This window comes from Crocodylus siamensis, chromosome 3 (assembly GCF_052110815.1).
Source record: "Crocodylus siamensis isolate JL-2025a chromosome 3, ASM5211081v1, whole genome shotgun sequence".
Lineage (NCBI taxonomy): Eukaryota > Metazoa > Chordata > Crocodylia > Crocodylidae > Crocodylus > Crocodylus siamensis.
The window spans coordinates 225,491,584-225,516,747 of NC_143397.1; the positions used below are offsets into that span (position 1 = coordinate 225,491,584).

General features: G+C 43.7%; 1 protein-coding gene across 3 annotated transcripts in view; it reads left to right on the plus strand.

Annotated features, from left to right (window-relative positions):
* RIMS2 (regulating synaptic membrane exocytosis 2) overlaps positions 1 to 25,164 on the plus strand; it is an 899,878-nt gene that overhangs the window by 762,946 nt on the left and 111,768 nt on the right. For all 3 annotated transcript variants that reach the window (XM_090040478.1, XM_090040481.1, XM_090040479.1), the window contains one exon: positions 3,279 to 3,451. In XM_090040478.1, coding sequence (XP_089896604.1) covers positions 3,279 to 3,451 — 173 coding nt within the window. The remainder of the gene's footprint in view (positions 1 to 3,278; positions 3,452 to 25,164) is intronic.

Here is a 25,164-nt window from a genome sequence, read left to right on the forward strand (position 1 = left end):
AGCCTGGGGGCAGGGCTGGCTTGGAGCTTGGATGGAGCAGAGGAGTATGGGCAGAGGTTAGCCTTCCTGCCCTGCAAAGAAGTGTTAGAAGGGATCCACAGAGGATCCTTGGATGCTGGAGGACAGTGACCTAAGTTGAATCAGGAAGGGATCTGGTGCAGAAGTTTGATAGACCACTCTAACCTAAAATGATTAAATCTGCATGCATCTACATGTACACTTTACTGTGAAGTTGACTAATTAGCTCCACAGTAAAGCATCATCGTCTACACAAGCAGTGCTATTAGGCCACAGTAAAGTAACTACCTCTGCTGTGGGGTAGTACTGCCCAACACAGGTACTATTTTATAGCAAAGTTATTTAGTGCACCACAACAGACATTTAGATGGTGACTTGGGCTAGCTGGAGCATGAGGATGCTACAGTGCAGGGGCTGCCTGCTGGCTAGCTTTGTACTGTAGCACCCTCATGCCCCAGCTAGTCCCACTGAAGCATGTTGAGCTGGGTGGAGGGGGAGCAGCTCTGGGCTGGCAGGTTGACCTCTCAGGTCCCCTGCCAGCTGGGGCTGTGCCATCCCAGTTCAACATGCTGTGGTCTCAGGAGCAGCAAACTCTAGTCCGAACCATGCCGGAGTTTATTCAGGTGCCCTAATTTCACGTGTAAGTATATCCACTGATACTACATCCATCCAGGTCTATCTTAGATTGGGTTCTGCCATTTTTAAACCAGTCTATGTGCACTGAACTTTTGTTCTGTTACAAGTTTAGGTTGTTTTCCAATTATTTATACCAGTTTATATGTAATGTCTATACCTAGCCTTAAATACTATAAAGCTGCACCTGCTAAATCACGGGCAGATACAATCTTTCTTGAAGCTACTACATAAGCACAGAGTCCAACAGGGGCTGACCTTTTTGGACAGCATGCCACAAATTAGCTCTGCACCCTCCCAAAGTGCCACTCTGATCTCCTTCCCTTGCATCATGTGATGCTGTGCCTTTTCCTCCCTCCTGCTCTTCATGCCCAATCTGCTGCTGTGCTTTCCATTCCCTACCCTATCTAATACTGTGTTGCATGTGCCCTCCCTAATCTGTCACCCATCACACACATAGGCTTCCTGTAGCATTTTTGACATACCTTCTGCAGTTTGGCCATCCCTGCCCTAAGCTATCTCTGCTGGTGTGCTGGCCCCTCTCTGTTGTGCCCTTTTTTGTTACTTGCTTCCTGCAGGAAAGCTGGAATAAAAGGTCCTTGTGCTTCACAGGGGGCAAAAAGGAGAGAAGTATCTTGTACAGACACCCAAAACTTCTCCATTTGCACAGGCATGCAAGGGCTATCACAGATTGGTCCTTTAGCTTTTAGGCTCTTTCATCAGTGCATCTGACTTGTTGTTGTGGCCTGTAACTCAGGTACTAAACATATTGTAGCACGTTATGACTTTCTCCCATACTGTTCTTCAGCCTTCATTTATGATGCCCCTATGTTTTTTAGCAGCCCTTCCCTCTTTTGTTCATTGTTTGGGACACCAGTTTTTCCTTCAAATCATGCCATAAAACACATATTTTTCTACCAAAATAGTCTAAATTAGCCCATAAACGAAAACAGACTTTTATATGCAAACAAGGAAAAAAAAGAGATATCTGCCCCACTTAGAGACTGTGCTATCATTTGGTAATTCAATGCACCTTTTTATTTAAAGTGTAAGCTCTTTGGAGCAGCTGCTATGTTTCTCTCAGTAACTGTTTAGGGCTCAGGCCACTGATTGTTGTCAATAATCCTTAGTCCTATTATCATTCAGTGCCCATAATATTAAATGACCATTGTAGCATTCTGCTTAGTCATAATCACAGAGTTAGGTTGCACAGCACAATGCAGTGTTATGCGAAGATATCTAAGTTGTCTCTTAATTAGTCTCTCAAGTGAACTAAATAGCCTGGGTGAGTGCCATATTAATGTAACAAGACTGATTCCAGCTCCTGAGTAGCTTATTTGGAGTTAGCCAGGCTGCATCTGCATAGCCCTGCATTGTTCTGTGCAGATCAGAGGCATGTTGATGAACTTATTACATCTATGATTGAGAAAGCTGGGCTTTTATGGTCAGGCAGTAGAGGTGCTCATTACAAAATTCTGCAATCCCAAATTCAATCCTCTCTGCTAACACGCCACACATTTAACTCTTTTAAATATGATATGCCTTTATAAATCAGTAAGCCTATACCTAGAAAAAAAATCAGTACGAGTCTGAATTCAGTATGCAAAACTTAAATCCCAAAGGAAAGTGATTAACCATTTAGTTTTGGGATTGAGGTAGTTCCTATTAGAACATACAAGTTTCATTATTGAATATATTGGATACCTGTATCTGTACCCTGATTTTTTTTAATGGAACAAGATAGCTGTATCTGGGATTTTCTAAGGGGTCTACTCTTAACCAATGCCAATGCAAGTTGAGTATTGAAGGCCAAATTTTTAAAAGCATGTAATAGGCATGTAACTTAGGCATTTACCTTTAAAATCTGGCTTCTTGCCCCTTAAAATTCATTTAAAATGCCTAACTTAAACATTTCTACAAGTTGTGTTTGTGATTGCACAAATACAGTTGTGTTTCTAATTTTATTTTGATAATCTCAGGTGTCCATTTATTTTAATATTTATTAGCCAGACATATCTGTGAAGGTAAATGGTATGTCCTAGGAAGGTAATGTCATTTAGAGAATTAAATGGTTTTATTCCAAGTCAGGTTTTCGGTAGTTAAGCAAGTTGGGGTAAGTCATGTGCTCTTTCCATGTTTCTGTTTTACCATTTATAAATGAAGTGTATTAATAACTAGTAGGGGTGTGCAAAGTGGGCCCTATTCGATTCAGATTTGAATTTAGTCTGAATCAGGGACAGTGATTTGATTCATTTATTAAGATCACTGTCCCTGATTCCATTCTACCAAATCAGATCAAGGACTGAAGCTTTGCACAGCCCTAATAACTATACCACAATGGTTTTAGGAGACTTCAGACTTTGCAAAGGTTTTGGAAATGCTCCAGTTAAAGTTGTTAGACAACTTACTCTACATGTGTTCCAGAGTAGGAACCTGAGTTTTACATCTTGAATTGGGTGATATACATGTGTATATGGAAAGGATATTTGTAAGCTGTACAATATAATGAGTTTAAACTTCATTGTAAGAATGAAGAATTTAGTGATGCAGGCATTTAATATACCCAGCAGTTAATTTGTGGTGATCTCACGGACAACGTCTTTATTTTTGTTGTTCTGATTTTACAGTATCGGTCAGGACGAGATCATCAGCGAGGCTCAGACAACATTTCCAATAAATCTTCAGACAGTGATGTCAGTGATGTGTCAGCTGTTTCTAGGACAAGCAGTGCTTCTCGTTTCAGCAGCACAAGTTACATGTCTGTCCAGTCAGAACGACCAAGGGGAAACAAGAAAATAAGGTGAGTAGCTGGAAGCTGTAATGTTAGCCTCTGAATTAAAGTTCCAGTGACTTGAACACCCTTTCCTGGTAAAAGTATGAGTTAACTATGTTCCTAAACTTTAATGTATGGAATATTAATAATACTTAAGGAGCTTGCAAAATACAGGATTTGGGGTTCTCTTTTTAATGCTCCTTCAGTTTCTTATGCTATTTATTTTTAAAAGTAAATAGAATGTTTTTCATATGGAAAAGTTTAGAATCATGAAATGTCACTTGCTTGTCAGAAAGCATTTGTGACACCTCAACTTATATCTTTTAAAGACAGAGTTTAGTAAAATACTCAACAGTTTCAAGGGTAGTTTCATTTACAAAATACTTACTGGCTGACTATGTTAGAGAAGAATTGGGCCTACCTTCCGTCTTTGTACTCCCAAACTGCCAATCAAACTGTGAAGGAGATATTGCATACAATGAAAACAAGATCAGATCCCGTGTATTTATTTGACAAGTATATTTGTCACGAATACTTAATGCTGGGAAGGCTTCCCTCCCAGAAAAAATGAGATATTTAAATAAAGGATAGGTTTAAGTTATCTCAGTTTCTAGGTCTGGTATTGTCTGTAGCGCCACAATATGTACGGCCTTTTTTGTGTGTGGTTTATTGGCATGTAAATTTGCATAGACTCAGTGCTTTAGATTGTCCAGGATAAACGATCCCATCTTAATCCTTGTTGATACTGTACTGGGAAATTAACCAGCATGCTCTTAATTCTCACTTCATTTTCCTTTTTAGTTCATTTCTTTTCTTTTAAAGTTTGCTGTCTGTATTGCACGTGTACTTTTTTCCTACAACCCTAACTGCTTTGCTTTCTTTTTTGTTTGCATGCCTTCTTCAATTTGTGTTGACTTCCAAAGGTCAAGGGATATAGAGGAGAAAAAAGAGGGAGGGCAGGAAGGGGATGAGCATGAGGAGGTATTTCCTGAGGAGAAGGAACAGGAACATGAGGAAAAAGCAAAGGAACAAGAAGTTAATGAGAAGGGGGAAGGGCAAGAGGTGACAGAAAACTGTGATAAAGAGGAAAATAAAGAGTCAAGAGATGATGAAAAAATCCAAGATGCTGAAACTGAGGAAGGGAAAGAGAAAAAACAGGATAAAAAAGAGGATATACAAAGGCATTTCTCCCAAGAGGATGTCAGGTAAAATCTATTTCCATTCATAGATAGCTGCCATAAGTCCTATAGTTCTCTTTCCCGTACCTTTTTTTCTTTCTTTCTTTTTATATTTGGTATTATATATATTATATATATGTGTTTATAGTCTTTATTCCCCCTCTCCCCTCCCTTCACCTTCAACCACCATTCTCTAATATCTAAGCAAATCCCATTTTTAACTTTAAATGTGGTGGCTCTTCATCCAAAGACATGAGACACACATTAACTTGTTCCATTAATATGCATGTACTTGCAACATTTTATTTCTTTTAACCTGTTTAACAGTTTAAATTTTTCTTCAGTAGATAATAGAGATTCAGGGAAATTATCTTTTATTGGATGATATCTCATTAGCACAGATGTCTTCTTTTAATACCTGTGGCCACAGCAAAATTAGAAATTGAGTTTCATAATACATTAATGGGTTTTATAGTAACAGCAAAGGTGCTACTATACTGCAGTTATGTTATCTTGTTCCATATATATATGGATCAGCTGTACACATAGATAATCAAAGACTTTCCTTTCATCTCCTGTGACTAAATGGTGTGGTGTGCTATAAAGTGGTAGAGAGTTATATAGCTGTGCTGCTGTTCTGTGTCTCGAAACATTTTTAGTACCATTAGATATACTTTTATCAATGAAATTTCTACATCTGCACAGAGTTACACAAGAACTACAGCCTATTATTCTGAAATGATGATTTTAAATATGTATATTTCTTATGTCTTCCACTTAATTTGCAAGGGCAAATGCAATATTCTGTATTTGATTTTATCATTAGTAAAAAGTGTTTCTTGACTAACTGAATATTTTTGCACCTCCTTTTTGTCATGTAACAATGGTAAAAAAAAAGAAGTTACCCTTGTTACACTGAACATAGATTTTTTTTTAGCATAAGGACAATCATTTTTACCAGCAGGGCTGTCTTACCCTTTCTGTTTTACTGCAAACTTCTGCTTAGAATTTTTATCCAATTTCTCTTGCTTTGCTTCTTGCTTTCAGTTTAAAGGAACAGTACAACTGTCACTCTTTCAAAATAAATATGTGCTCACATACAATAGGATGTGCAACAAACTGCAGACTGATATGTTGGATGTGTATCATGAGGATGACAGGCTTTTCAAATTGTGTACGTGTTCAAGAACAGTTCAGATTTTTTTCTTACTACCTGTGGCCAGCCAACTGGTGAAAGCTCTTACCTTTGCTCTGAAATTTCTCTTTCTTCAGTTGTGAGTGATCCAAAAGGCAGGGGTCTGTCACTGACCTTGTATTATATTTTCCATATTTCAGAAAATATAAGACCTTTATTGTTTCTCTTCGTTTCTAGTTATTATAGGGCCAGATTCTTTGATTCATTCTTTGGCCTTTGTATAGCCCCAGTGATGCATGGAGGTGGAAATAGGCTGCATCTCCAAACTGAGGAGTCCTCTAGCATGGGAAAACCTTCAGTGGCCTCACTTTATTGCCAGCTTCCAAATCACCATACAAGCCAGAGGATAACGGAGGAATGTCCTGGTGTGGGGACGACAATGCATGCTAATACTCTGCTATCCAAAGTTGCCTGATGTCCCTAAGGGTACTCCACTCTAAACCAGGACTATAAAGGGCTGGCCGCAGGATCACTAATGTAGTGTCCATTCCACTTTCATGTTACATCCCTTGATATCCTGCACTTTTCCCAAGAAGGAGTTACACACAAAGCATTCTACTATATATATAGTATTTGTTTGTTTTGAATATAATCTGAACAAAGCAGAGGGAAAACATATATGTTTAAACATTATATTAGGGTTTCCATGGTTGGTGTGTTATGATTATTCAAAAGAGCATAGTTTACAAATTAACTAAGCTGGCCCCAAAAGATTTGTTTTTCTTCACTGGTAAAAATAAAATTAGCTTTTATTTTGGTTTGGGAAAAGCAACAGTTGTTGTATGTGTTAGAGATGTGTAAATAGGACAGCAGGTTTTTCCAATTGCAAGAGTACTCAGGAATGGTAAAGATACCTGTATATTGTTCACATTTCTATCCAGTGCGTTTAGTGAACAGAATAGTAATTTTAATTATTTGGGGTTACGTTGCCACAGTTCTAAAATATTATGGCTTTTCATACTACAGTCTCAAGGCAATGTTTGAAGACTTTGCATTGTGCTTATCTAATTGAATCTTCATAACCTTATCAAAGGCAAGATGTCTGCTATTAGATAATCATATCCTGCAGTTTGTGCAGGAATTTAGTTTTATGAGATGCAAAATGTATCTTGCTAACAAGTAGTATCCCACTTAAAAAATAAAATGTGTATCTTCATGTTGTGTCTTACCAATGTTCTTCTTCAGTGCTGGCTAACAGAAATTTTGAACCTAAGAAAAGCAGTAAAATATAAGCAGACAGCCACCACACTCGCACAGAACCTAATATCATAGGCCTTATAAGGAACATAACTTATTAAGGTAAATGGGATGAGGTGCAAATTCTATACAGTATAACCTCATAAATCTGGCCTGCTCAGGACTGAGCACCTGCTGGATATGTGAAAATTCCAGATTTTTTAAAACAGAGCGGTGACTGATCATGGGGCAGGGGGTCTTTAGGTCCCAAAGCAGTGGCCGCACACAGAGTGGTGGTGCGGGGTAGTAGATGGCAGCAGCAGCTGCCACATGCAAGCTTCCTCCTGCACTGCTCCAGGACCGCTGCCACTACTTCCCAGTGGTAGTGTATTTTTAAAAAGTGCCAGATTTTTGAGAATTCTGGATTTTTTATATCTAGATTTATGAGGTTATACTGTATACTTAAAAAGAAGTGTGGACTTCATGTATTGCAGCAGAGAAATATGGTCATTAACAACATAGGGAAACTAAAAAACTAAACAAGGAATTAAAAGAGAATACTTTTCTTACCACAAAAAGTGAGGGAATTCGCACGTGTAAAAGAGGAAATGTAAGTTAAGCACCTCATGATATTTTTAAAGACTATAAGGTCTATATAAGGGTAACCATGGGTGCATCCAGATGAGTGTGCATGTGCCTCAGGCAGCGTATCAAAGCAGTTTGAGAAACCACAAGAGGCAAGTTAGGAACAAAAAAATGTTTCCCGCACTGCATATTTGCAGCTCCGACTAAATTTGATACCTGGAAATCCAGGTATCAAAAAAACCCCACAGAATAAAAGCGGAACAAGGCACAGTCCTGGACCATACCCTGAGGCAACCCCCTGGTGAATCCTCCAGAAACACTCTGGTATCTGGCCAGAGCATCTTTATGGTGCTTCTGTTGCCCCAGCATAGTTTCATAGTTTCTAGGGTTGGAAGGGACCTGAGCAGATCATCTAGTCCGACCCCCTGCCATGGCAGGAAAGAGTACTGGGGTCAAACGACCCCAGCAAGATGTTCATCTAACCTCCTCTTAAACACCCCCAGGGTAGGAGCCTGCACCACTTCTCTTGGAAGCTGGTTCCAGATCCTAGCCGCCCTGACTGTAAAGTAGCGCCACCTGATATCTAACCTAAACCTACCCTCTGCCAGCTTGTGACCGTTATTCCTGGTTACTCCTGGCGGTGCTCGGGGGAACAGTGACTCCCCCAATGCCCGCTGATCCCCCCCGACTAGTTTATAACAGGCCACAAGATCCCCCCTCAGCCTTCTCTTTTGGAGGCTGAACAGGTTCAGGTCCCGTAACCTCTCCTCATAGGGCCTGCCTTGCTGTCCCCTGAACATGCAAGTGGCCTCCTCTGGACCCTCTGCATGCTGTTGACATCCCTCTTGAAGTGCGGCTCCCAGAACTGGACGCAGTACTCCAGCTGCAGCCTAACCAGTGCCGCATAGAGGGGGAGGATCACTTCTTTGGACCTGCTCGAGATGCATCTGTGGATGCATGACAAGGTGCGGTTGGCCTTCCTAACTGCCTCCCCACACTGCTGGCCCATGTTCATCTTGGAGTCAATGATGACCCCCAGATCCTTTTCCACCTCTGTACTGACAAGAGGGAGTTCCCTAACCTGTAGGTATGGTGCCGGTTGTTCCTCCCGAGGTGCATCACCTTGCACTTGTCTGTGTTGAAACCCATCCTATTCTCAACCGCCCACCCTTGTAACCTGTCTAGGTCTGACTGTAGCCTGTTGCATCCTTCCAGTGTGCCCACGTCCCCCCACATCTTAGTGTCATCAGCAAATTTGAACAGGGTGCTTTTTACCCCCTTGTCCAAATCACTGATGAGGATGTTGAACAGTGCGGGCCCGAGGACCGAGCCCTGCGGAACCCCACTGCCCACGTCCTTCCAGGTTGAGAAGGACCCATCCACTACCACCCTCTGGGTGCGGCCCTCCAGCCAGCTGGCAACCCATTTGACTGTGTGGGTGTCTACACCACAGCCCCCCAGTTTCTTAATGAGAACGGGGTGAGAGACAGTGTCAAAAGCCTTCTGGAAGTCCAGGAAGACTATATCCACTGCTACCCCTGCATCTAATGATCTGGTGATCTGATCGTAAAAGGCCACCAGCTTGGTTTGACAGGACCTGCCACTGATGAACCCGTGTTGGTTGCCCCTAAGCATGCAGTCCCCTGCTGGCCCCTCCTGGATGTGTGCCAGCATAATTTTCTCGAACAGCTTGCCTAGGATTTAGGTAAGACTAACCTGCCTATAGTTTCCTGGGTCCTCCTTCCTGCCTTTTTTGAAGATGGGGACCATGTTGGCCCTCTTCCAGTCCTCCGGTCCCTCACCAGAGCATGCACCCTTAGCGTGCGGGGCAAACAGAAGTAGGGCAAGGCTGCAGCAGGACCTGGCTCCAGGCACTGTCCCAGGTAAGCAGAGACAGGGTGGGGGTACTGTGTGGTTCCTGGGGGGGCTTGTGTGTGAGGGGGGAAGTGGCAGGGGGTTTGTGAGAGGGATGTGGCATTTTTGTGGGAATTTCAAAGGGGGCCACCATATACCCCGCCCTCCCACCCCCTTCAGCACCAGCTGAGCTATGCCTACAGCAGTGTTGCCTGATCCACAGTCTGTCTGGGGAGAATGGGCCAGGCCCGATCCAACCCAGCCTCTGCTGTGGCCGTGCGGTCCCTGTCCAGGTCTGGCAGGCATGCAGCCTTGGGGCCACATGCCCTCACAGGTGGCAACAGATCATATCCAGGATGGCAGGTTTTTCAGCAGGATAGAGGGTGCAGGGAACTCTAGGTTAGGGCTGCTTCATCAGTCCAGCTGGCACAAGCAGCTAGTGTCCCCAGGCACCAATTGGCCAGTCCCCAGTATGGCAGTGGGGGCTGCTGCCTGGCTGTGACCTGCTGCCATCTGCAACAGCATCCATTCCCTTGGGCCTGAGGCCCCATGGCTGCATGCCTGCCAGACCCAGATGAGATGCCCCTGCTATGCCATCTGGGCAGCTATCGCCCAGAAGATGTGCTCCTTGCAGTGTCCCGCTTTGAACTGTCAAACTGTGTCCTCTTGGCCCCAAATAGCCAGGAGGTCAGCCACTTCATGTGTCCCACGTATTAACAAGTTTAAAGTAATTTGGAAGCCTACCAGTGCCTCTATCATCATAATAAAATACATTTTAAATATATGCTTTGGCATTTCCTTTTTGCCATAGAAAAATCAGAGCTGCCCTTACCCCTTAGCTCAGGGACTGCCCTGCCATCCGCAGTGGTCCGTCCGTTCCCCCCTACCACACACACACACACAGCAGCAGTGGCTGTTGGGTGCTCAGGGCCTACTGTGGCCAAAGGCCCCACCAGTGCCACCTGTGCCACTTGTTGCAGGTCCAACCCAGTCAACCTTCAGGCCCCCAGATCCCAGTCAACCTTCAGGCAGCCTCAGGCTGCTTGGGCTATCATCCAGGGCCTGGTGCAGCTGGCAGGGACCGGGTGTGACACCAGGCTGGTTTCTGTCTCCACATCCCTCCACACTGTGCACACCCAGTGCTAGCAGCCAGCCATACCATGCCAGCGACAGCATTGCCAGACCCACCATCTGTGCAGGGAGAAAATGTGCAGTGGGACCTGACTTGGCCGGCCCACTAGTGTGCCTTTGCACAGCCCTGGGAGGCATAGCTCCAGGATGCATGGCTCCTGTGCAAAGGTGTGCGCTAGCTGCATGGGTTGGGCTGGGTCACATTGGGCTGGGCTGGGTCACATTAGGCTGGCCGGGTGTTTCCATGAGGTTCAGGCACCAATGTGCCATGGCCTCTTGTAGGCACAGCGCCGTGGCTGTGCATTTCTGCCTGAGCATCATGGAGAATGCGCCCAACGTGACCTGGCTCAGCTCACCCAGCTAACACACCTTTGCACAGGAGCTGCACGTCCTGGAGCCACACCTCCTGGGCTCATGCAAAGGCATACTAGTGGACCATGCCGGGTCGGGTCCTACCACATACTTTCTCTCTGCACAGGCCGCAGGTACAGCAGCACTGCCACCAGCATGGCCCAGCTGGCTGCTAGTGCTGGGTGTGTGTGGTGTGGGAGGATGTGTGCTTTGTGGAGGAGCTCGAGTGGGGTCACCACATGCCTGCTCACCCACTCCCTGCAGTGCTGGCAGCAGTAGCCAGCATGGCTGTGGTCCAGCTGTAGGTAGAGCCCCGCAGCGGTGTGGTGCTGTGCTGTATGATGCAGGCTCTGTGCTGAATGGAACTGGACCAACCCAGCCTAGTCCGGCTCCCTAGCACGCGGCTTTCCAGAGCTGTGTGCTACTGGGTCAGGCCAGGCCGGGTCTGTTCAGCATGTATAGAGCCCACATCAGGCAGTGCCATGCAACCATGGGCTGCAAGGGGCAGCTGGCAGGGCATGCATGTGGCAGCCCCCCCTCAACCGCCTCCACAAACCCATCCACAGACCACACATCCCCCGGCACCCCCGCATCCCTAACTTACCTGCCACAGCCCCCAGATCCCAGTCAAGCCTTGCCCTGCTTTTCTGCTTGCCCCAGCACACTAAGGGTGCATGCCCCGTATGCTGGGGCAGCAGAAGAACCATAGAGATGCTCCTGCCAGGAACCAGAGCGTCTCTTTGTGGGACCAGCTTCTGGGGTACCTCAGGGCATGGTTTAGGACTGTGCCCTGCCTTGCTTTTTCCCCCCTGCTTTTTTTTTTCTTTCTTTTTTGGTACCTGGATTTCCAGGTATCAAATTTTGAGCCCATGCTGCAAATATACAGCATAGGGAACATTTTTTCATTTGCAGCATGCCACTTGCAGCATCTCAAATTGGTTTGGGACACTGCAAGGGGCACATGTGCACAAGGGGCACATGTGCACTCTTCTGGATGTGCCACATAGGTGCAAAGTTCCTTCATTTGCAGGATATATAAGAACAATGTCTAGTACGTTCTAAGAAAAATGTCACTAGTGATAGAAAAGATGATAGGTTAGACTGATGATTATGTCTCTAAGTAACTTTATGGTTTTTTATGGTTAGGGAAGACACAGAAGCAACAATCCTGCTTCAGTATAGTCCAAGTGGTCTCAGGAATGAACGTGTCAACAAACCAATAAATAGATAGTTCTATGTAATCATCATGTTAGTTGTCTCATCAAAATTAGAAATGGCCAAGCTAAGATGCCTCATATAAATATTGGACAAAATATTAGGTAGGGCCAAAGGTTGCCTTGAGAGATCAAATCCGTAATTGTTGAGAAGTTCAGGAAATATGTTGTTTAGATAGTTCAGGTAGACATCTCATTTCATAAAATTTATAAATTAAAATCAGTAAATAAGGTCGTAATCTTCTTAACATTTAAACTTTGTAGAAGTCATCTCATTGCACATTGTTTACAGGATTGTTGTTGTTACCATTGCCTATAATAACTGTATGACATGGTGAATGACCCAAGAAATGTTTCAGACATAGTTTCACTGTTCACTACTCATCAAAAAACAGTTATATATAGTCATCTATATCAAAAGCTGCTTAAGAGATCCATGTGACCAAAGTAACTGACTGGTCTCAATGTAGAAGGACAGGAGATCATTTGTCAATCTAACCATCATAGTTTGAATCCTAAAAGAAGACTAGAACCCAGACTGGAATTTTCCCCCAGTGTTATTGGTATACAAGTGCATCTTCACTTGAATAGCAGTCCTTTTCCACAGAACAGAAATTTGGAGACCAAAGTTCTGCTGACAAACACGTCATCAGAAACTGGTTCCTTGAAGAGACGTCAGACTGCAAGATTCTAGGAAGTTAGAAACCCCCTTCCCAACAATACACAAAGTGCTGATAATGTTTCTGACTAGTCATGCTGCTTGCTTTAATAAGTGTAACTTTAATACTTAAAATAAGTGTAGCTGAGAAGGTGGGACTTAGAAATTAAAAATCATGAAGAGAAGGATGGCAGAATCAGAGGGCAAGTCGTGTATTTTATGCCAGCCAAAGAGACTACGTGCCTGCCAGAGCATTGTATTCGTTACTGTAGCACTTAAGCATAGAAAGGTAATAGATATTCTTGGGAGAAATAGCCATGATTAAACATTATGAAACAAAAGATTTGTATATGTTTGATATATAGCTAAACATAATAGCATGGTTTTGAGGCAATATATGGTAGCATAAGCTTAGCATGGAAGCTTCTTTAATCTTATTTTTCTAGTATTCCTTTATTCTGTGCCCATGCTGCCATGTCATTTTGCCTGAGTGAAATATGCATTGTTTTAAGGTCTCTTGTGAATAATACTGTAATAATATATTAACTCCAAGAGCCTTTAGGCCTAAGGAATGATTAATTATTTTTGTAAGTTTATTATAATTATTGCAGAAAAGCTGTGTCAAATTAGCCAAAAGCTATTTTCTGAACATCACTCTGAATATCAGTCTGAAAGATGGTGGTTGTACTTGTTGTCATTGTTGCTATTACAATTTGTATTTCTATGGGATCAGGATATCTCAGTAATGAAGTAGGAACCTATTGAATTAGGTCTTGTACTAGGTAAGCATATGCACAACAGACAGTCCTTTCTCCAAAGAGTTTACACTCTAAAGCCGGGTATGGACATTACGGGTGCCTGTACACACCATGGGTTTTTAATCCTCATTAAATTAAATAGGTTTATAAAATTTAAACTTGTTTATTTTGGAGCGTCGCATCTGTGTTTACATGCACTACGTTTTCAAACAAATTAAGATGCGTCTCTGGACAGTGACTCAGAAGAGTGGGATGGTCCAGTGCTGCCCCCCTACACCCCCGCCCACCCAGCCCCTACCGCCCACCCCATGCCTGTGCTGTGCCACACAGCTGTGGAAGCAGGGAACCAGTAAACCACACAAGAAAAAAGAAAAATAAAGGGAAGCAATTCAGAAGTGAAAGCAATTTGAAGGGGTGAACTACAAAAAAGTTGCAGCAGCATCTGGTGGACAAAGAGGCTTATTACACATCTTTGAATGCCTTTATGTTTGCATACTACAAAACCATGGAAGTGGTGCTTTAATTCCCAGCGAGCCAAACTAAACTATGTCCGAGGAGTTTTAATTTAATGTACAAGAAAGACTTTTAAAGCATTAGGAAATCCTACTTATGCAAACAGACACACAGTTGCAGTGCATGAAAGGGTAAAAATAATGGCATGCATGTGAGCCCTACACTTTTATTGGTATAAGTGTTCAGAAATCAGGTGAAACCCATAACAGTGCAGAAGATTGACATACATAGATTGGTTTAAAAATGGTGGAACCTGGTCTAAAATAGACCTGGACTGATGTGCACTCAAACTTAATTGCTTTAGGTTAGACCTGGGAATTAAACTGCTTTACCAGATCCCTTATCAATTCATGTTAGATCGCTGTCCACCAGCATCTCAGGCACCTTTGTGGTTCCCTGCTATCCCGCCCTCACAAGGAGACATGCAACCACTTGCCCCGCACTCAGCTGCTCTGGCCGATTGTCCTGCCCCCTGGGTCTCACAGATCTGAGTCAGCATAATGGCTGATGATGATGGGGAGCATGGGGACAGGGTGCTCACTCTTGCCTTATAGCCTGGTGGTGCTCCCTGGGGAGATGCCCACTTTTGGAGTGCATGGGGCTCCCTCAGTGGGGTATGTTGGAGCCCACATACAGACCTCTGTGTCCCCCTTCCCCCCCCGAGCAACCCCAGCTGTGGCCCCAGGGAACACCACTAGGCTGCAGAGGAAGGGAACCATAGATGCCTGTATTGCCTGACTGCAGCTGAAATGCCTGTGGCGGACAGTGCCAAGGGAAGGGGTGCTAAGCCCATCTGGGCAGCCAACTAAGGAAGGCCTGGTTACTACCTGCCCTCAACAGTCTCCGGCAGCCCAGGGAGCTCACTGGGAAGTGTACAGGAGTGCCCCCAACCAGCTGGCCTTAGCTAGGTAACTTGCATGTCCCTCACCCACTACCACCAAAGGGCAAATGTTTGTTCTGTTTGCTTCAGAACTAACCTACACCTCTTACAGAAACTCACATAATTTTGATCAATTCCACATCAGGCTCTTTGAAAGTCTGTACTCAGGCTTTGCATAAGACTATAGAGAACAGATCAATAAAGACAGGTGATCACAAGAAAACAAGTCCAGTATTATAAAAGCCTTAATCTGTCTATCTGTCCATAATGCTTTATTTACACTCTGATTGGCTGACAAACAGCCAGTCAAAGTGTGAAGAAGCATTCGGACAAGTGGCAGCGTGCTGTCATGATGGTGGGACACAGGGGATGGGATCTCCCTGGAGGTGGTGGCAATGAAGTGGACGGGATGAGTGGGTCGCACCCCACTGCCCTGCTCCCTGGAGAGAAGGGGGGGCAAGGCCAGCTCCGGAGCTGGCCTCGCCCCCCCCTCCTTGCAGGTGACAGCGGCAGTGGTGTGGGGGGGAGCAGGGTCAGGACACCACAGGGGGCCAAGGCTACTGGCACTGGCCTCAGCCTACCCCTCCCCCCTTCCGTTGTCACTGCCTGCAGGGCTGATGTGGCAGTGGTGGAGGTACAAGCAGGATGCGGGTGGGGGAAGAGCGGGTGCACCATGGCGGTGCCAGTGCTAGTGGGGGGAGGGGAGGAGTGGGCCTGGGCCCAATGCAGGGTGGGGAGGAGGAGTGAGCCCAAGCTGGGGGAAAAGCCAACCTGCCACTGCGATGGGGGTGGGAGCAGCAGGCTCAGCCCGGCGTGGCCCAATGTGGCAGTGACTGGGTGAGAGGAAGAGTGAGACTCCTCCCCCTGCATCGGGCCTGGGTCCACTTTTTCCCCCGCCCCGCGTCAGCCTCAAGCTCGCTCCTCCTATGCCCCTGCTGCCACTGGGTCAGCCCAGGCCCACTGCTTCCCACCCCTTACCGCAGCAGCCCAGCTTCTCCCCACCCTCGGACTGGTCCTCCCCCGCATTGGGCCCACTCCTCCCCTACACCTGCTGCTGTGGCAGGGAGGGTAGGAATGGGCCCGGACTCCAAGCAGCAGGAAGGAAGGGGAAAGCAGGCCTGGACGGGTGGGGCAGAGAACAGGGCTCCATCCCCACCCAGTCCCCCTCCCATCATTTTTGACAGTCAACTGGCTAGTGTAATAATATTGGTCATCATGAAGGACAGTAGTCCTATCACACTAGGAGCCTAACTGTACCAGGCTTTTTGTATGTGTCATGGGAAAGGAGAGTTTTAAAGAAGATCGAAGGAGGATAATGGGGTGGCTTTTCAGACATTTAGAGAAGCTGCTCTTGAGTACAAAGGGAGAAAGCATGAAGTAGCTTGTTTGAAAAAATAACAGGTTGGTCATACTGACTGGAGGTGAGAACTTATCTTTTAGGAGAGAATGAGATATGATAGTTAGGATGGGCATAGGCTTTGGAAGAGAAGATATTTTTGATGAGAAATAGAAGCAGAAGCCAAAAGTGATACATAAAAATTGTTAACATGGTCAAAGTGACAGGTCAAGGGAATGATCATTGCCGCAGCATTCCAAATGGATGTGAGCAACACGAGAAGTAACCATGAATGTCAGAGAAAAGGATGTTGCAGTAACTGAGACACAGGAACAAGAGTTTTAGTCAAGTGAATGGACTGAAGATACCATAGCTTAAAATTATTTTTCAAGTTATAGATGTAGCCTGGATGCAAAGGCCTGTAGAGATCCAAGTTGAAGTTCATGCCTAGGTTATAAGTAGTGGTGTAAGTGGGGTGGGGTGACTAGGGCAACCACCCTGAGTGCTGACTTGAGGGGGCAGAAATAAGTAGCTACTGCTGCAGCTGCACAATCGTAACAAAGGAAGTTTCTGCAGCCCCTGTGTGTAGCTAGTGCCCTGGGTGCCTGGCCACATCATTACGCATCTGGTTACAGGGTCCAGTGACAGGCTGAATGGTGTTTCTCCACTATGCTTGAGAGAAAATATAGTAGGGAAGAGTGACTGGGGAGAAGAGTTCTAGTTCAGCTAAACTGATAACTAGATATCTGCAAGGAAATGTCAGAACGAGAGACTGAGATTTTGGTTTGGAGCAGCCTGGACTAGAGAGGATCTATGAATCATCAGCAAAGAGAAAGGAGTTGAATATCTGCTTGTGAATTAAATTATCCAGAGATAAGGTGGAGAGAGAAGTAAAGGAGAACAAAGCAGAGTCCTGTGGGACCCTGTCAGAAAACAAAAGGGATGGGGTAAAGAAAATGCACCAAAGCACATGTTGAAGGAATGATTAAGATTGATTGAGGTGTATAAAAAAAAAACAGGAGAGAACAAGGGTCATGGAAACCAAGGGAAGACTAAAAGAAGACCATGGCTGGATGTCTTAAAGGCAGCTGACAAAACAAAGACAATGGAGATGGAATACTCATTTTGAGATATGGTTTAGAAGTGGTCTATAAGGACTTTGTCAAGAGTGGTTTCTAGTGAGAGCAAATGATGGAGAATATAGTAGAGAGTTTCTCAGCTGGAATCAGTAACTCCAAAAAGTGATTGTAATTAGTTAATTTAATTAGGTAGGTGGAAAGGAAGAATGAAGACAGGGATAGTGTTGGGAGAGAACCGTGGGATCAAGGATCTTTTTTAAGAAAGGAGAAACCAGAGATTGATTGTATTGTGAAGAGAGTGACAAGTTAAGGTAAAACATAAATGAGGAGTAAGAGAGTGAGAGAACAGGTAATTGAAAGGGGTGGGCTGTCTGGGACTGCTGGCCAGATTAGAGGCCGAAAGCAGAAAACAAACTACTGCTTCTGTAATATGAGAGAAAGAGGAAAACGTTGTAAAAGGGAAGGAATTGCTATGTAAAGAGACAAAGTGTTGTATTTGGTCCATTTTTTGGAAGAAATTTTCTAGAAGCTATGTAGGGAAAGAGTGAAGACAAGAAGAGAGAAGTATTTGAGGGGTCTCAGATGTATTAAGAGGAGGCTAGGATTGTGGACATGGGATTCAATGAAATTAGAGAAGTAAAATTATTTAGTTAGGAATGTGGGGGAGGAGAGAGTGAATTTGTAGTGGAGGAAGTCAGTCTGGTCACATGGTTTCCAGCACATTCCCCTCAGTGTGAAAGCAAGAGCAGAGGAACTGGTTTTTAAGATAAAGGGTATTTCATCCACCTTTTTGTGTCCTTCTGGCTCATTTACTTTGTTTTCTTTTTCTATATAACATGTAGCCTGCAGTTCCTCTCCATGAAATGTCAGGTCTATGCTGGCAGTACTGTAGCAAAGGTGGTGCCAATGGTCACTGGCACCAGGCTCACTTGCACCTCTCTGAGGGCTGACTAGGGGCAGCAGAGGTCGATAAAATGCAGCTGCTGCCAGCAGCCATGGGGTTGCAATTGCAGTCATGGTGGCAACTGGAAGTTTCTGCTGCCCCTGGCCACCGGATGCCTAGCTGCAACCCTATGCAGCTGTATGCTGGTGCAGAGGGGTTGCCTCCTTCTTTCCCCTAAAATTAATTAAAAATATATCAATGCTGTAAAAAGGATTGGAGGAATGGAAATTGGTGATGTACCTACTTGAATGGCAGTGTAAATAGGTGGGATAAGTGAAGTGGTAGAACTGGACTATACATTAAAAGTTCTTTGGAGTTGGGACTGTTCCATGTTTGTATAGCAGATGACCATGACTGGGGCTTCTAGCTGCTGCTGCAATATAACCTACTACAACAGAATTGCATATTGACTGGGAGATAAATTAGATGACCCATCAGTGCTTCTTGAGCATTTATGGTTCTAAATTAGAATCTTAAAGCACCAGGCATCAAGGATTTTCACTGCTGTGTTGTGAACTGCTCCACTTTACTAGTATATGTTGGTATAATTGTGAATAATCTTTGACACGTTTTATTTTCAAGTGCTCTCTATTTTTTTTCTATTTAAACTGAATAGATGAATGATATGAATGAAAATATCCTGCTTTCCCTTCTGAATCTTCTACATGAGAATGTTTAGAAATACAAGAATAATAAAATAAGTGGGTGCATCTACATGAGACATTTACTGCAGAGTAGACTAATTAGCTCCACAGTAAACATTGCATGTCTACACATGTGGCCCTATTAGGCTGGAGTAAAAACTACTGGTATTTACAAGCACTACCCTGCTGTGGAGCTTTTTTCTCCATAGCAGTGCATGTGTAAATGCTGCCCCAGCTGGCTGGAGCACAAGGGTGCTTCAGAGCAAGGGCTGCCTGCTGGCTAGCCCTGCACTGGAGCAGCCTCGTGCCCCAGCCATCTCCACTGCAGCATGGTGAGCTGGGAGGAGCAGCCCTAAGCTACCAGGCTGACCCCTGGGCCCCCAGAGTTTATTGCTTTGCTTTAATTGCACATGTAGACGTCCCCAGTGTGTTTTAAAAGCAGACTTATAGTAAACAAAAGTTAAATTTCTTTCAGTTGTTTAACGAAAACATTTTCAGTGTAGTACAAGTGACTTTTGCCCAGTATAGATACTTGATGCTATTATTTTTTTTTGCTTAAAATGTGGTAGTATGATGAGGCCTCAGCTGGACTGGGGTCCTATTTTGCTAAATAATATTCAAGCGCATAGGTGGATTCAACCTTTTTGGAAGTCTATAAACAAAGATTAGATGTATTACTTAAACATGTATTGTAGCTCAGTCAGATGATTTGGTCTTGATGTAAGACTCGCTGAGTGAAAGTACATGTCCTAAATTATCCACAATGTCAGATGAGGTGATCATAATGAAAAATCTATGTATTTGGCAGTTTCCAAAGAGATTACCATCTTAAGCTGCTAGATCCTGCTCCCCTTCACCAGTTGAAACCTAAAGAGAAATTAAGGTATGTAGTACATAGGATAAATTAAACAGAAACCATAAGCAAGGAGGACAGAGGCTAGCAGAATAGCACCAGCTCCATTTCAGTAGGAACAATATAACAATAGAACAATTTACATGAACAATGGAAAGAATCAAGGTTAAATTAAGGATCAGAAAACACTGTAGAAATGCAGAAAAGGAGAGATGGAACAAATCTCAAAAGTGTGGATTAGTTTGTATCAGAAGTTCAGAATAGTAAGTTCAGAAACTCCTCATCCAGAACAGAAATGCTGATTAGGAAGACCTGCTTATCCAAATGTAGATGGTTCTCCATACAGGCAGTCCAGCATAATCTGGACCTAACTGAGGCATTGAGGTACTGTTTTTGGATTATATGTTGCTCCTGAAACAGGCTGGATCTTTCAAGTCATCCCTGCTGCAGTATCAGCGTATCATGCTCTGATATTGTCAGACTTCTTCCATTCAATGATATTAAGTTAAGATTCCTCCAAGGCCTCCAGAAAATTTACTAATCTGTTGAAAACTTGACTTCTAATAGGGATTCTAACATCCTTCTCCTGGAGCCACTAATTTAAGCCTCTGTTTGGCTGTTCAGTACATCATTTAAGATTCGTCCTTTGGTGACTTGTCTCATGGTGGAGGGTCAACAAGCTTCCAGCTCTCATGGCTGGACCTCCACATGCTTCCTTTCATAGGAAAATATGGCTGGGAGTGACATCACAAGGTTAGCTAATCCAGCCCCCTGCTTAAGACAAGATTACCCCTGACTAAACCATTGCAGCCAGGTGTATGTCTAACCTGCTTTTGAAAGTTTTGAAGGGTGGAGATTCCAGAATTTTCCAATGCCTGACCATCTCATAGTCAGAACGTTCCTCCTAATTTTGCCTGACCAATATTATCTCCTTCTATGACCAGGTGACATATCACATGGACAAGGGAGAAGAGATTGACATCATATATATGTACTTTAAAAAAGCCTTTGATCTGCTGTCCCATGACCACCTCATGGAAAAATTGGCCAACTGTGGTCTCAGCTACACCAGTCTTATGGCTGGGAAATTAGCTCCGAGGTCGGACCCAGAGAGTAGTGGTCGATGGTAGTGAATCATTATGGTGCTGCGTGACCAGTGTCATCCCCCAAGGTTGTCCATGGACTAGTTCTCTTTTACACGTTTATCAATGATGTGGACATTGGTATCAGAAGTGCACTGGCTAAGTTTGCCAATGACACTAAACTTTGGGGCATAGCGTCCACACCTGAGGACAAGCTAGTGATCCAGGTTGACTTGGATAAACTTAGTAACTGGGCGGATACAAACCTGATGACGTTCAATACTGATAAATGTAAGGTACTCCACCTAGAGGGGGAAAAAAGCCCCGCAACATACTTATAGGCTCAGCAGTGCTACGCTTGCTAGCACCATTGCTGAAAGAGACTTGGGGGTCATGACTGGCCACAAGATGAACCTAATCCACCAATGCAATGTCGCAGCTGGTAAAGCAAATAAAACTCTGATTTGCATCCATAGATGCTTCTCAAGTAAATCTCAGGATGTCATCCTCCCACTGTACTCGCCCTTGGTGAGGCTGCAGCTGGAGTACTGCATCCATTTCTGGGCTCCATTCTGGGCTCCGCAATTCAAGAAGGATGTGGAGAAGCTTGAGAGAGTCCAGAGGACAGCCATGTGCATGATCGGAGGGCAAGAGAATAGGCCTCATGGCTGCCTGCTGCTAGCAACCTGGGGTCTGTGGAAGGCAGCAGAGGCCTGCCGAATGCCCAGGCTGCTTGTTGCAGGCAGCAGCTGCCTGTGCACCTCAGGACAGAGCAGGGAAGGGGTCAGAGCTGCACTGCTACAGCAGATTGGGCTCCTTACAGCTCCCCTGCCGTCTGCCTCTGACATGCCAAATCCAGGTTGCGGGATTTTTTGGCACTCAACCCAAAAACATTGCTGACCCCTAATCTATAAAGAAGAAATCTATAATTAGAAAACATACCAGGAGCTAAAAAGTGCTTCTGAAGTCTATTATGCAGGAATAGGACATCAAAGACTATTGGAATTTAAGCAGAAGGTGTCTTGTAATAAAGAACTATTATAAACCCTACCATAACTATGGGTCTTCATGATGTATTCAGTATGGTTCCCACAGCAGGTGGGCATCTCAACCTCCTGCCTATGCAATTGGATTATTGTAAATAGCAGTGTCTATTGTTGACACACTTTTACCCTGAGTCTTCTTGTGCTACTGTGTTAGGAATTAAGTGTGAGGCAATTGTAAGCTTCCCCCTGTCTCCATGCACTTCGAAGCCTGTGTGGCTGAAGACTCCGCAAGGTTGGGACAGAGAGCAGTCATTTGATACACTGTAATAGGAACTTTATTCATATAAGCTAAATAACAGTTCTTGTCTCTGAGTATGTCAGATAGAACCTAATACTAGAGACTGGCAAGCAGTATCCCCATATCTCCATGGACCCTAAGGGCCTTGTCACTCAGGACACTTAGCACATATTTTATTTAGATCGCAGAAAACCTGACAATGGGTTCTCTGAGCTGTTACAAGGTAATGATTACTATGGTCTCTAACATGATCCTGTACACAGCTCATTAATTGCTAGTTCCAGCCCCTGGACCACATTGGGGCTGGTTCAAGACCCTTACCCCCCATATTTGCAGCTCCTAAGAACCATGTTTGCACTACACCAGAGCCAGTTCAAGACTTCTCTGTGGTGCTGGTACTGACAGCTGATTCTGAAAGAATAGGAGAATATCTGTGTTTTCATCATGATTTTTCCTACTTTTGTGAGTGCTTTAATGTTTTCTCTGTTGGTTCTAGTAGTGGAATGTACAACAGAGTCAGGGTGCATTTAATAGAGTCACTATTTGCTCTTTATTTCCACATTTACTTTCAAGGAATATATCTGGCTAGCCCTAGGCAATCTTGCAACATGGGTGCATTTTATGATTTAACATTAATACATATGAGAGCAAAAGGATCCTTTTCTGACTTCTCCCATCACTAAGGTCAAAAGTCCGCCTGGATTTAGGCGGCCCTTTGGGACAGTAAGGCTAAAGCTCAGCAGTTTCTTCAAGCGAGTCAGGTGGCTAGCATCGCATCTGCCTGGCTTTGACTCCCCTGATTAAAAGGCCAGGTACTCATTTACAACTGGGTCAATGGAAAGGAGATTTTAGGGCAAGCCAAGAGTGGGCTTTCACTCATAACTGCTTGGCCCTTAACATCCAAACTGTGAACTTCTTTGACTTCCGATCTGAACTGGGAGGCCTGAGATTGAGGCCTAATATTAAAATTAATATGTACTTTGTTCTTACAATAAGCATATTTCATAACCTAAATGTGGTAGGCAAGCATTTCTCATCACTTATTTGGCTTGTAGTTAGCTGTGTGGTGACAGTTTTCATACAGTTTGGGTGAATCTACATATGTGCTTTACTGCAGAGTTGAGTAATTAGTTCTACAGTAAAGCATCACAGTCTACATGTGTACCTGGTGCATTAGGGTGCACTAAACTAATTAGCTCAGAGACGGTACTATCCTACAGCATCATTTACTGTACTGAAACACACATGGAAATGGTGATTGGGCAAGGGCCAGACTCTTGCCTGTCACCTAGCCACACGGCTCTGCAGGGTCAGCACTCTTGTGCCCCAGCCTGCCTCCCTTCTGCGCAATACCACTACTCAGAGCCCAGGGCTGCTCCACCTTGGCCATACCTTTTGCCAGTTCAAGCTGCTCCACCCAGGCTCAAAATGTTACTGTCTCAGATGCACATGTAAGATGCTGTACCTGGGAGAAGATTGCTCCTGTGTAAACTACACTGGAGTTTATTGCTTTGCCTATGCTTCAGTTTGCTGAATGAAGGCTTATTTGGATCTACACCATATCTTCCAGCAATTTTTAAATTTAAACCTGATTTTGATTCTTGCCAGCATTTAATTTGGAAGAATTACAAACAAACAATACAAAAATCCTCTTAATGTGTATGTATTGAATACAAATCAATTATTTCCTTTTAAAGGGAGGGAGAAATCTTTTATTAAAAGTCACTTCATTTCTGTAAAAAACAACACTGATGGTCATTTTGAGGAGGCTATGCACTGCAACTTTCTTTTCTTTCTCTTTCCTTTCCAGTCCTGGTGACAGCAGTACCATATGTATTCTCAGCAGTGTGACCACAAATTATTTTGAAGTTATTTCTTGTTTGAGAAGCCCATAGGAGCCTTGCTATCAGAGGATGTATATATGTTTAAAGTGTATCATTATAACCAGAACCTAACCTCTGACACACGACTGCAGTCATAGTGAGTCTACATACATCCACTGGGGTCACTGCATTTTTACATTGATTAAATATTTGTGGGCCGTGTCTGTAGTTTTTGCTATCACAAGAAACTTTGGATATATACTTTCCTTATTACTAGATGTTGCTTATCATTTTTTATTTTTATACTAATACATATATATGCTTTGCTTAAAGAGTACTGCATATAACAAAGCAAATTGCAATCACCTATTTATTCACTAATGAATTTCTCTTTAAAAAGACAAAAATGTATCTTGAAAGCACTTTTTATAAGAAATATTACTTATGAGCTCAGTTGTTTTTGTTTTTCCTTTTTCACGTCCTTGTGACAAGATATTTAGCAGAATTCACTATTTTTTTTGCAATTCAACAGGCCATACTGTGAGTACTTCTGCTATGACCTCAAACTTGCGACCTCTAGGCTCTCAATCATGCATCTTAGTGCCCACATCACCCCAGCCTCTGTGGTCAAGCTATACTAATTATCATTAAATTAAATTAACTTAATAGCTGCCTACATCAGTTGTATAAATAGTTAGCAAATGAGTCAATTTGATTATTTTTGGCCAAGTGAGGAGTCGAAGGATGAAGTCATAATTTCATACCTGTAGTGTCTTTGTGAATTGACTGATGAATTGTCTTGGCCTGAAGTGTAGTTGCCATAGAAATATAACTCATAAATCAACCCCAAATACTATTATTGTACAAGTTCTTTAGCAAATTAATTGAATAAAAGCCTCTCTGAATAGGAAGCATCTATTACATTTCTATTAAAAATTTAGATTAAAATTCCTGTCCCACTTGAAAAAAGGTATATGAGGAAATCTTCAAAAGTCTAATGACTTTGTGCTGAACTATTTCTCTATCACAAATAAGGAGTCATTTGTGATTTAAAATATCACAGCACATCAGCTCATTACTTTCCCCATAGAATGGCAAAGACAGTATTAGGACCGCAACCTGAGGAAGGCCAGTTTTAGACAAAACCTTGTCTAACTCTTCCCACAACTGTACATTGATTGGTTGAATAAAAGATATCACAAA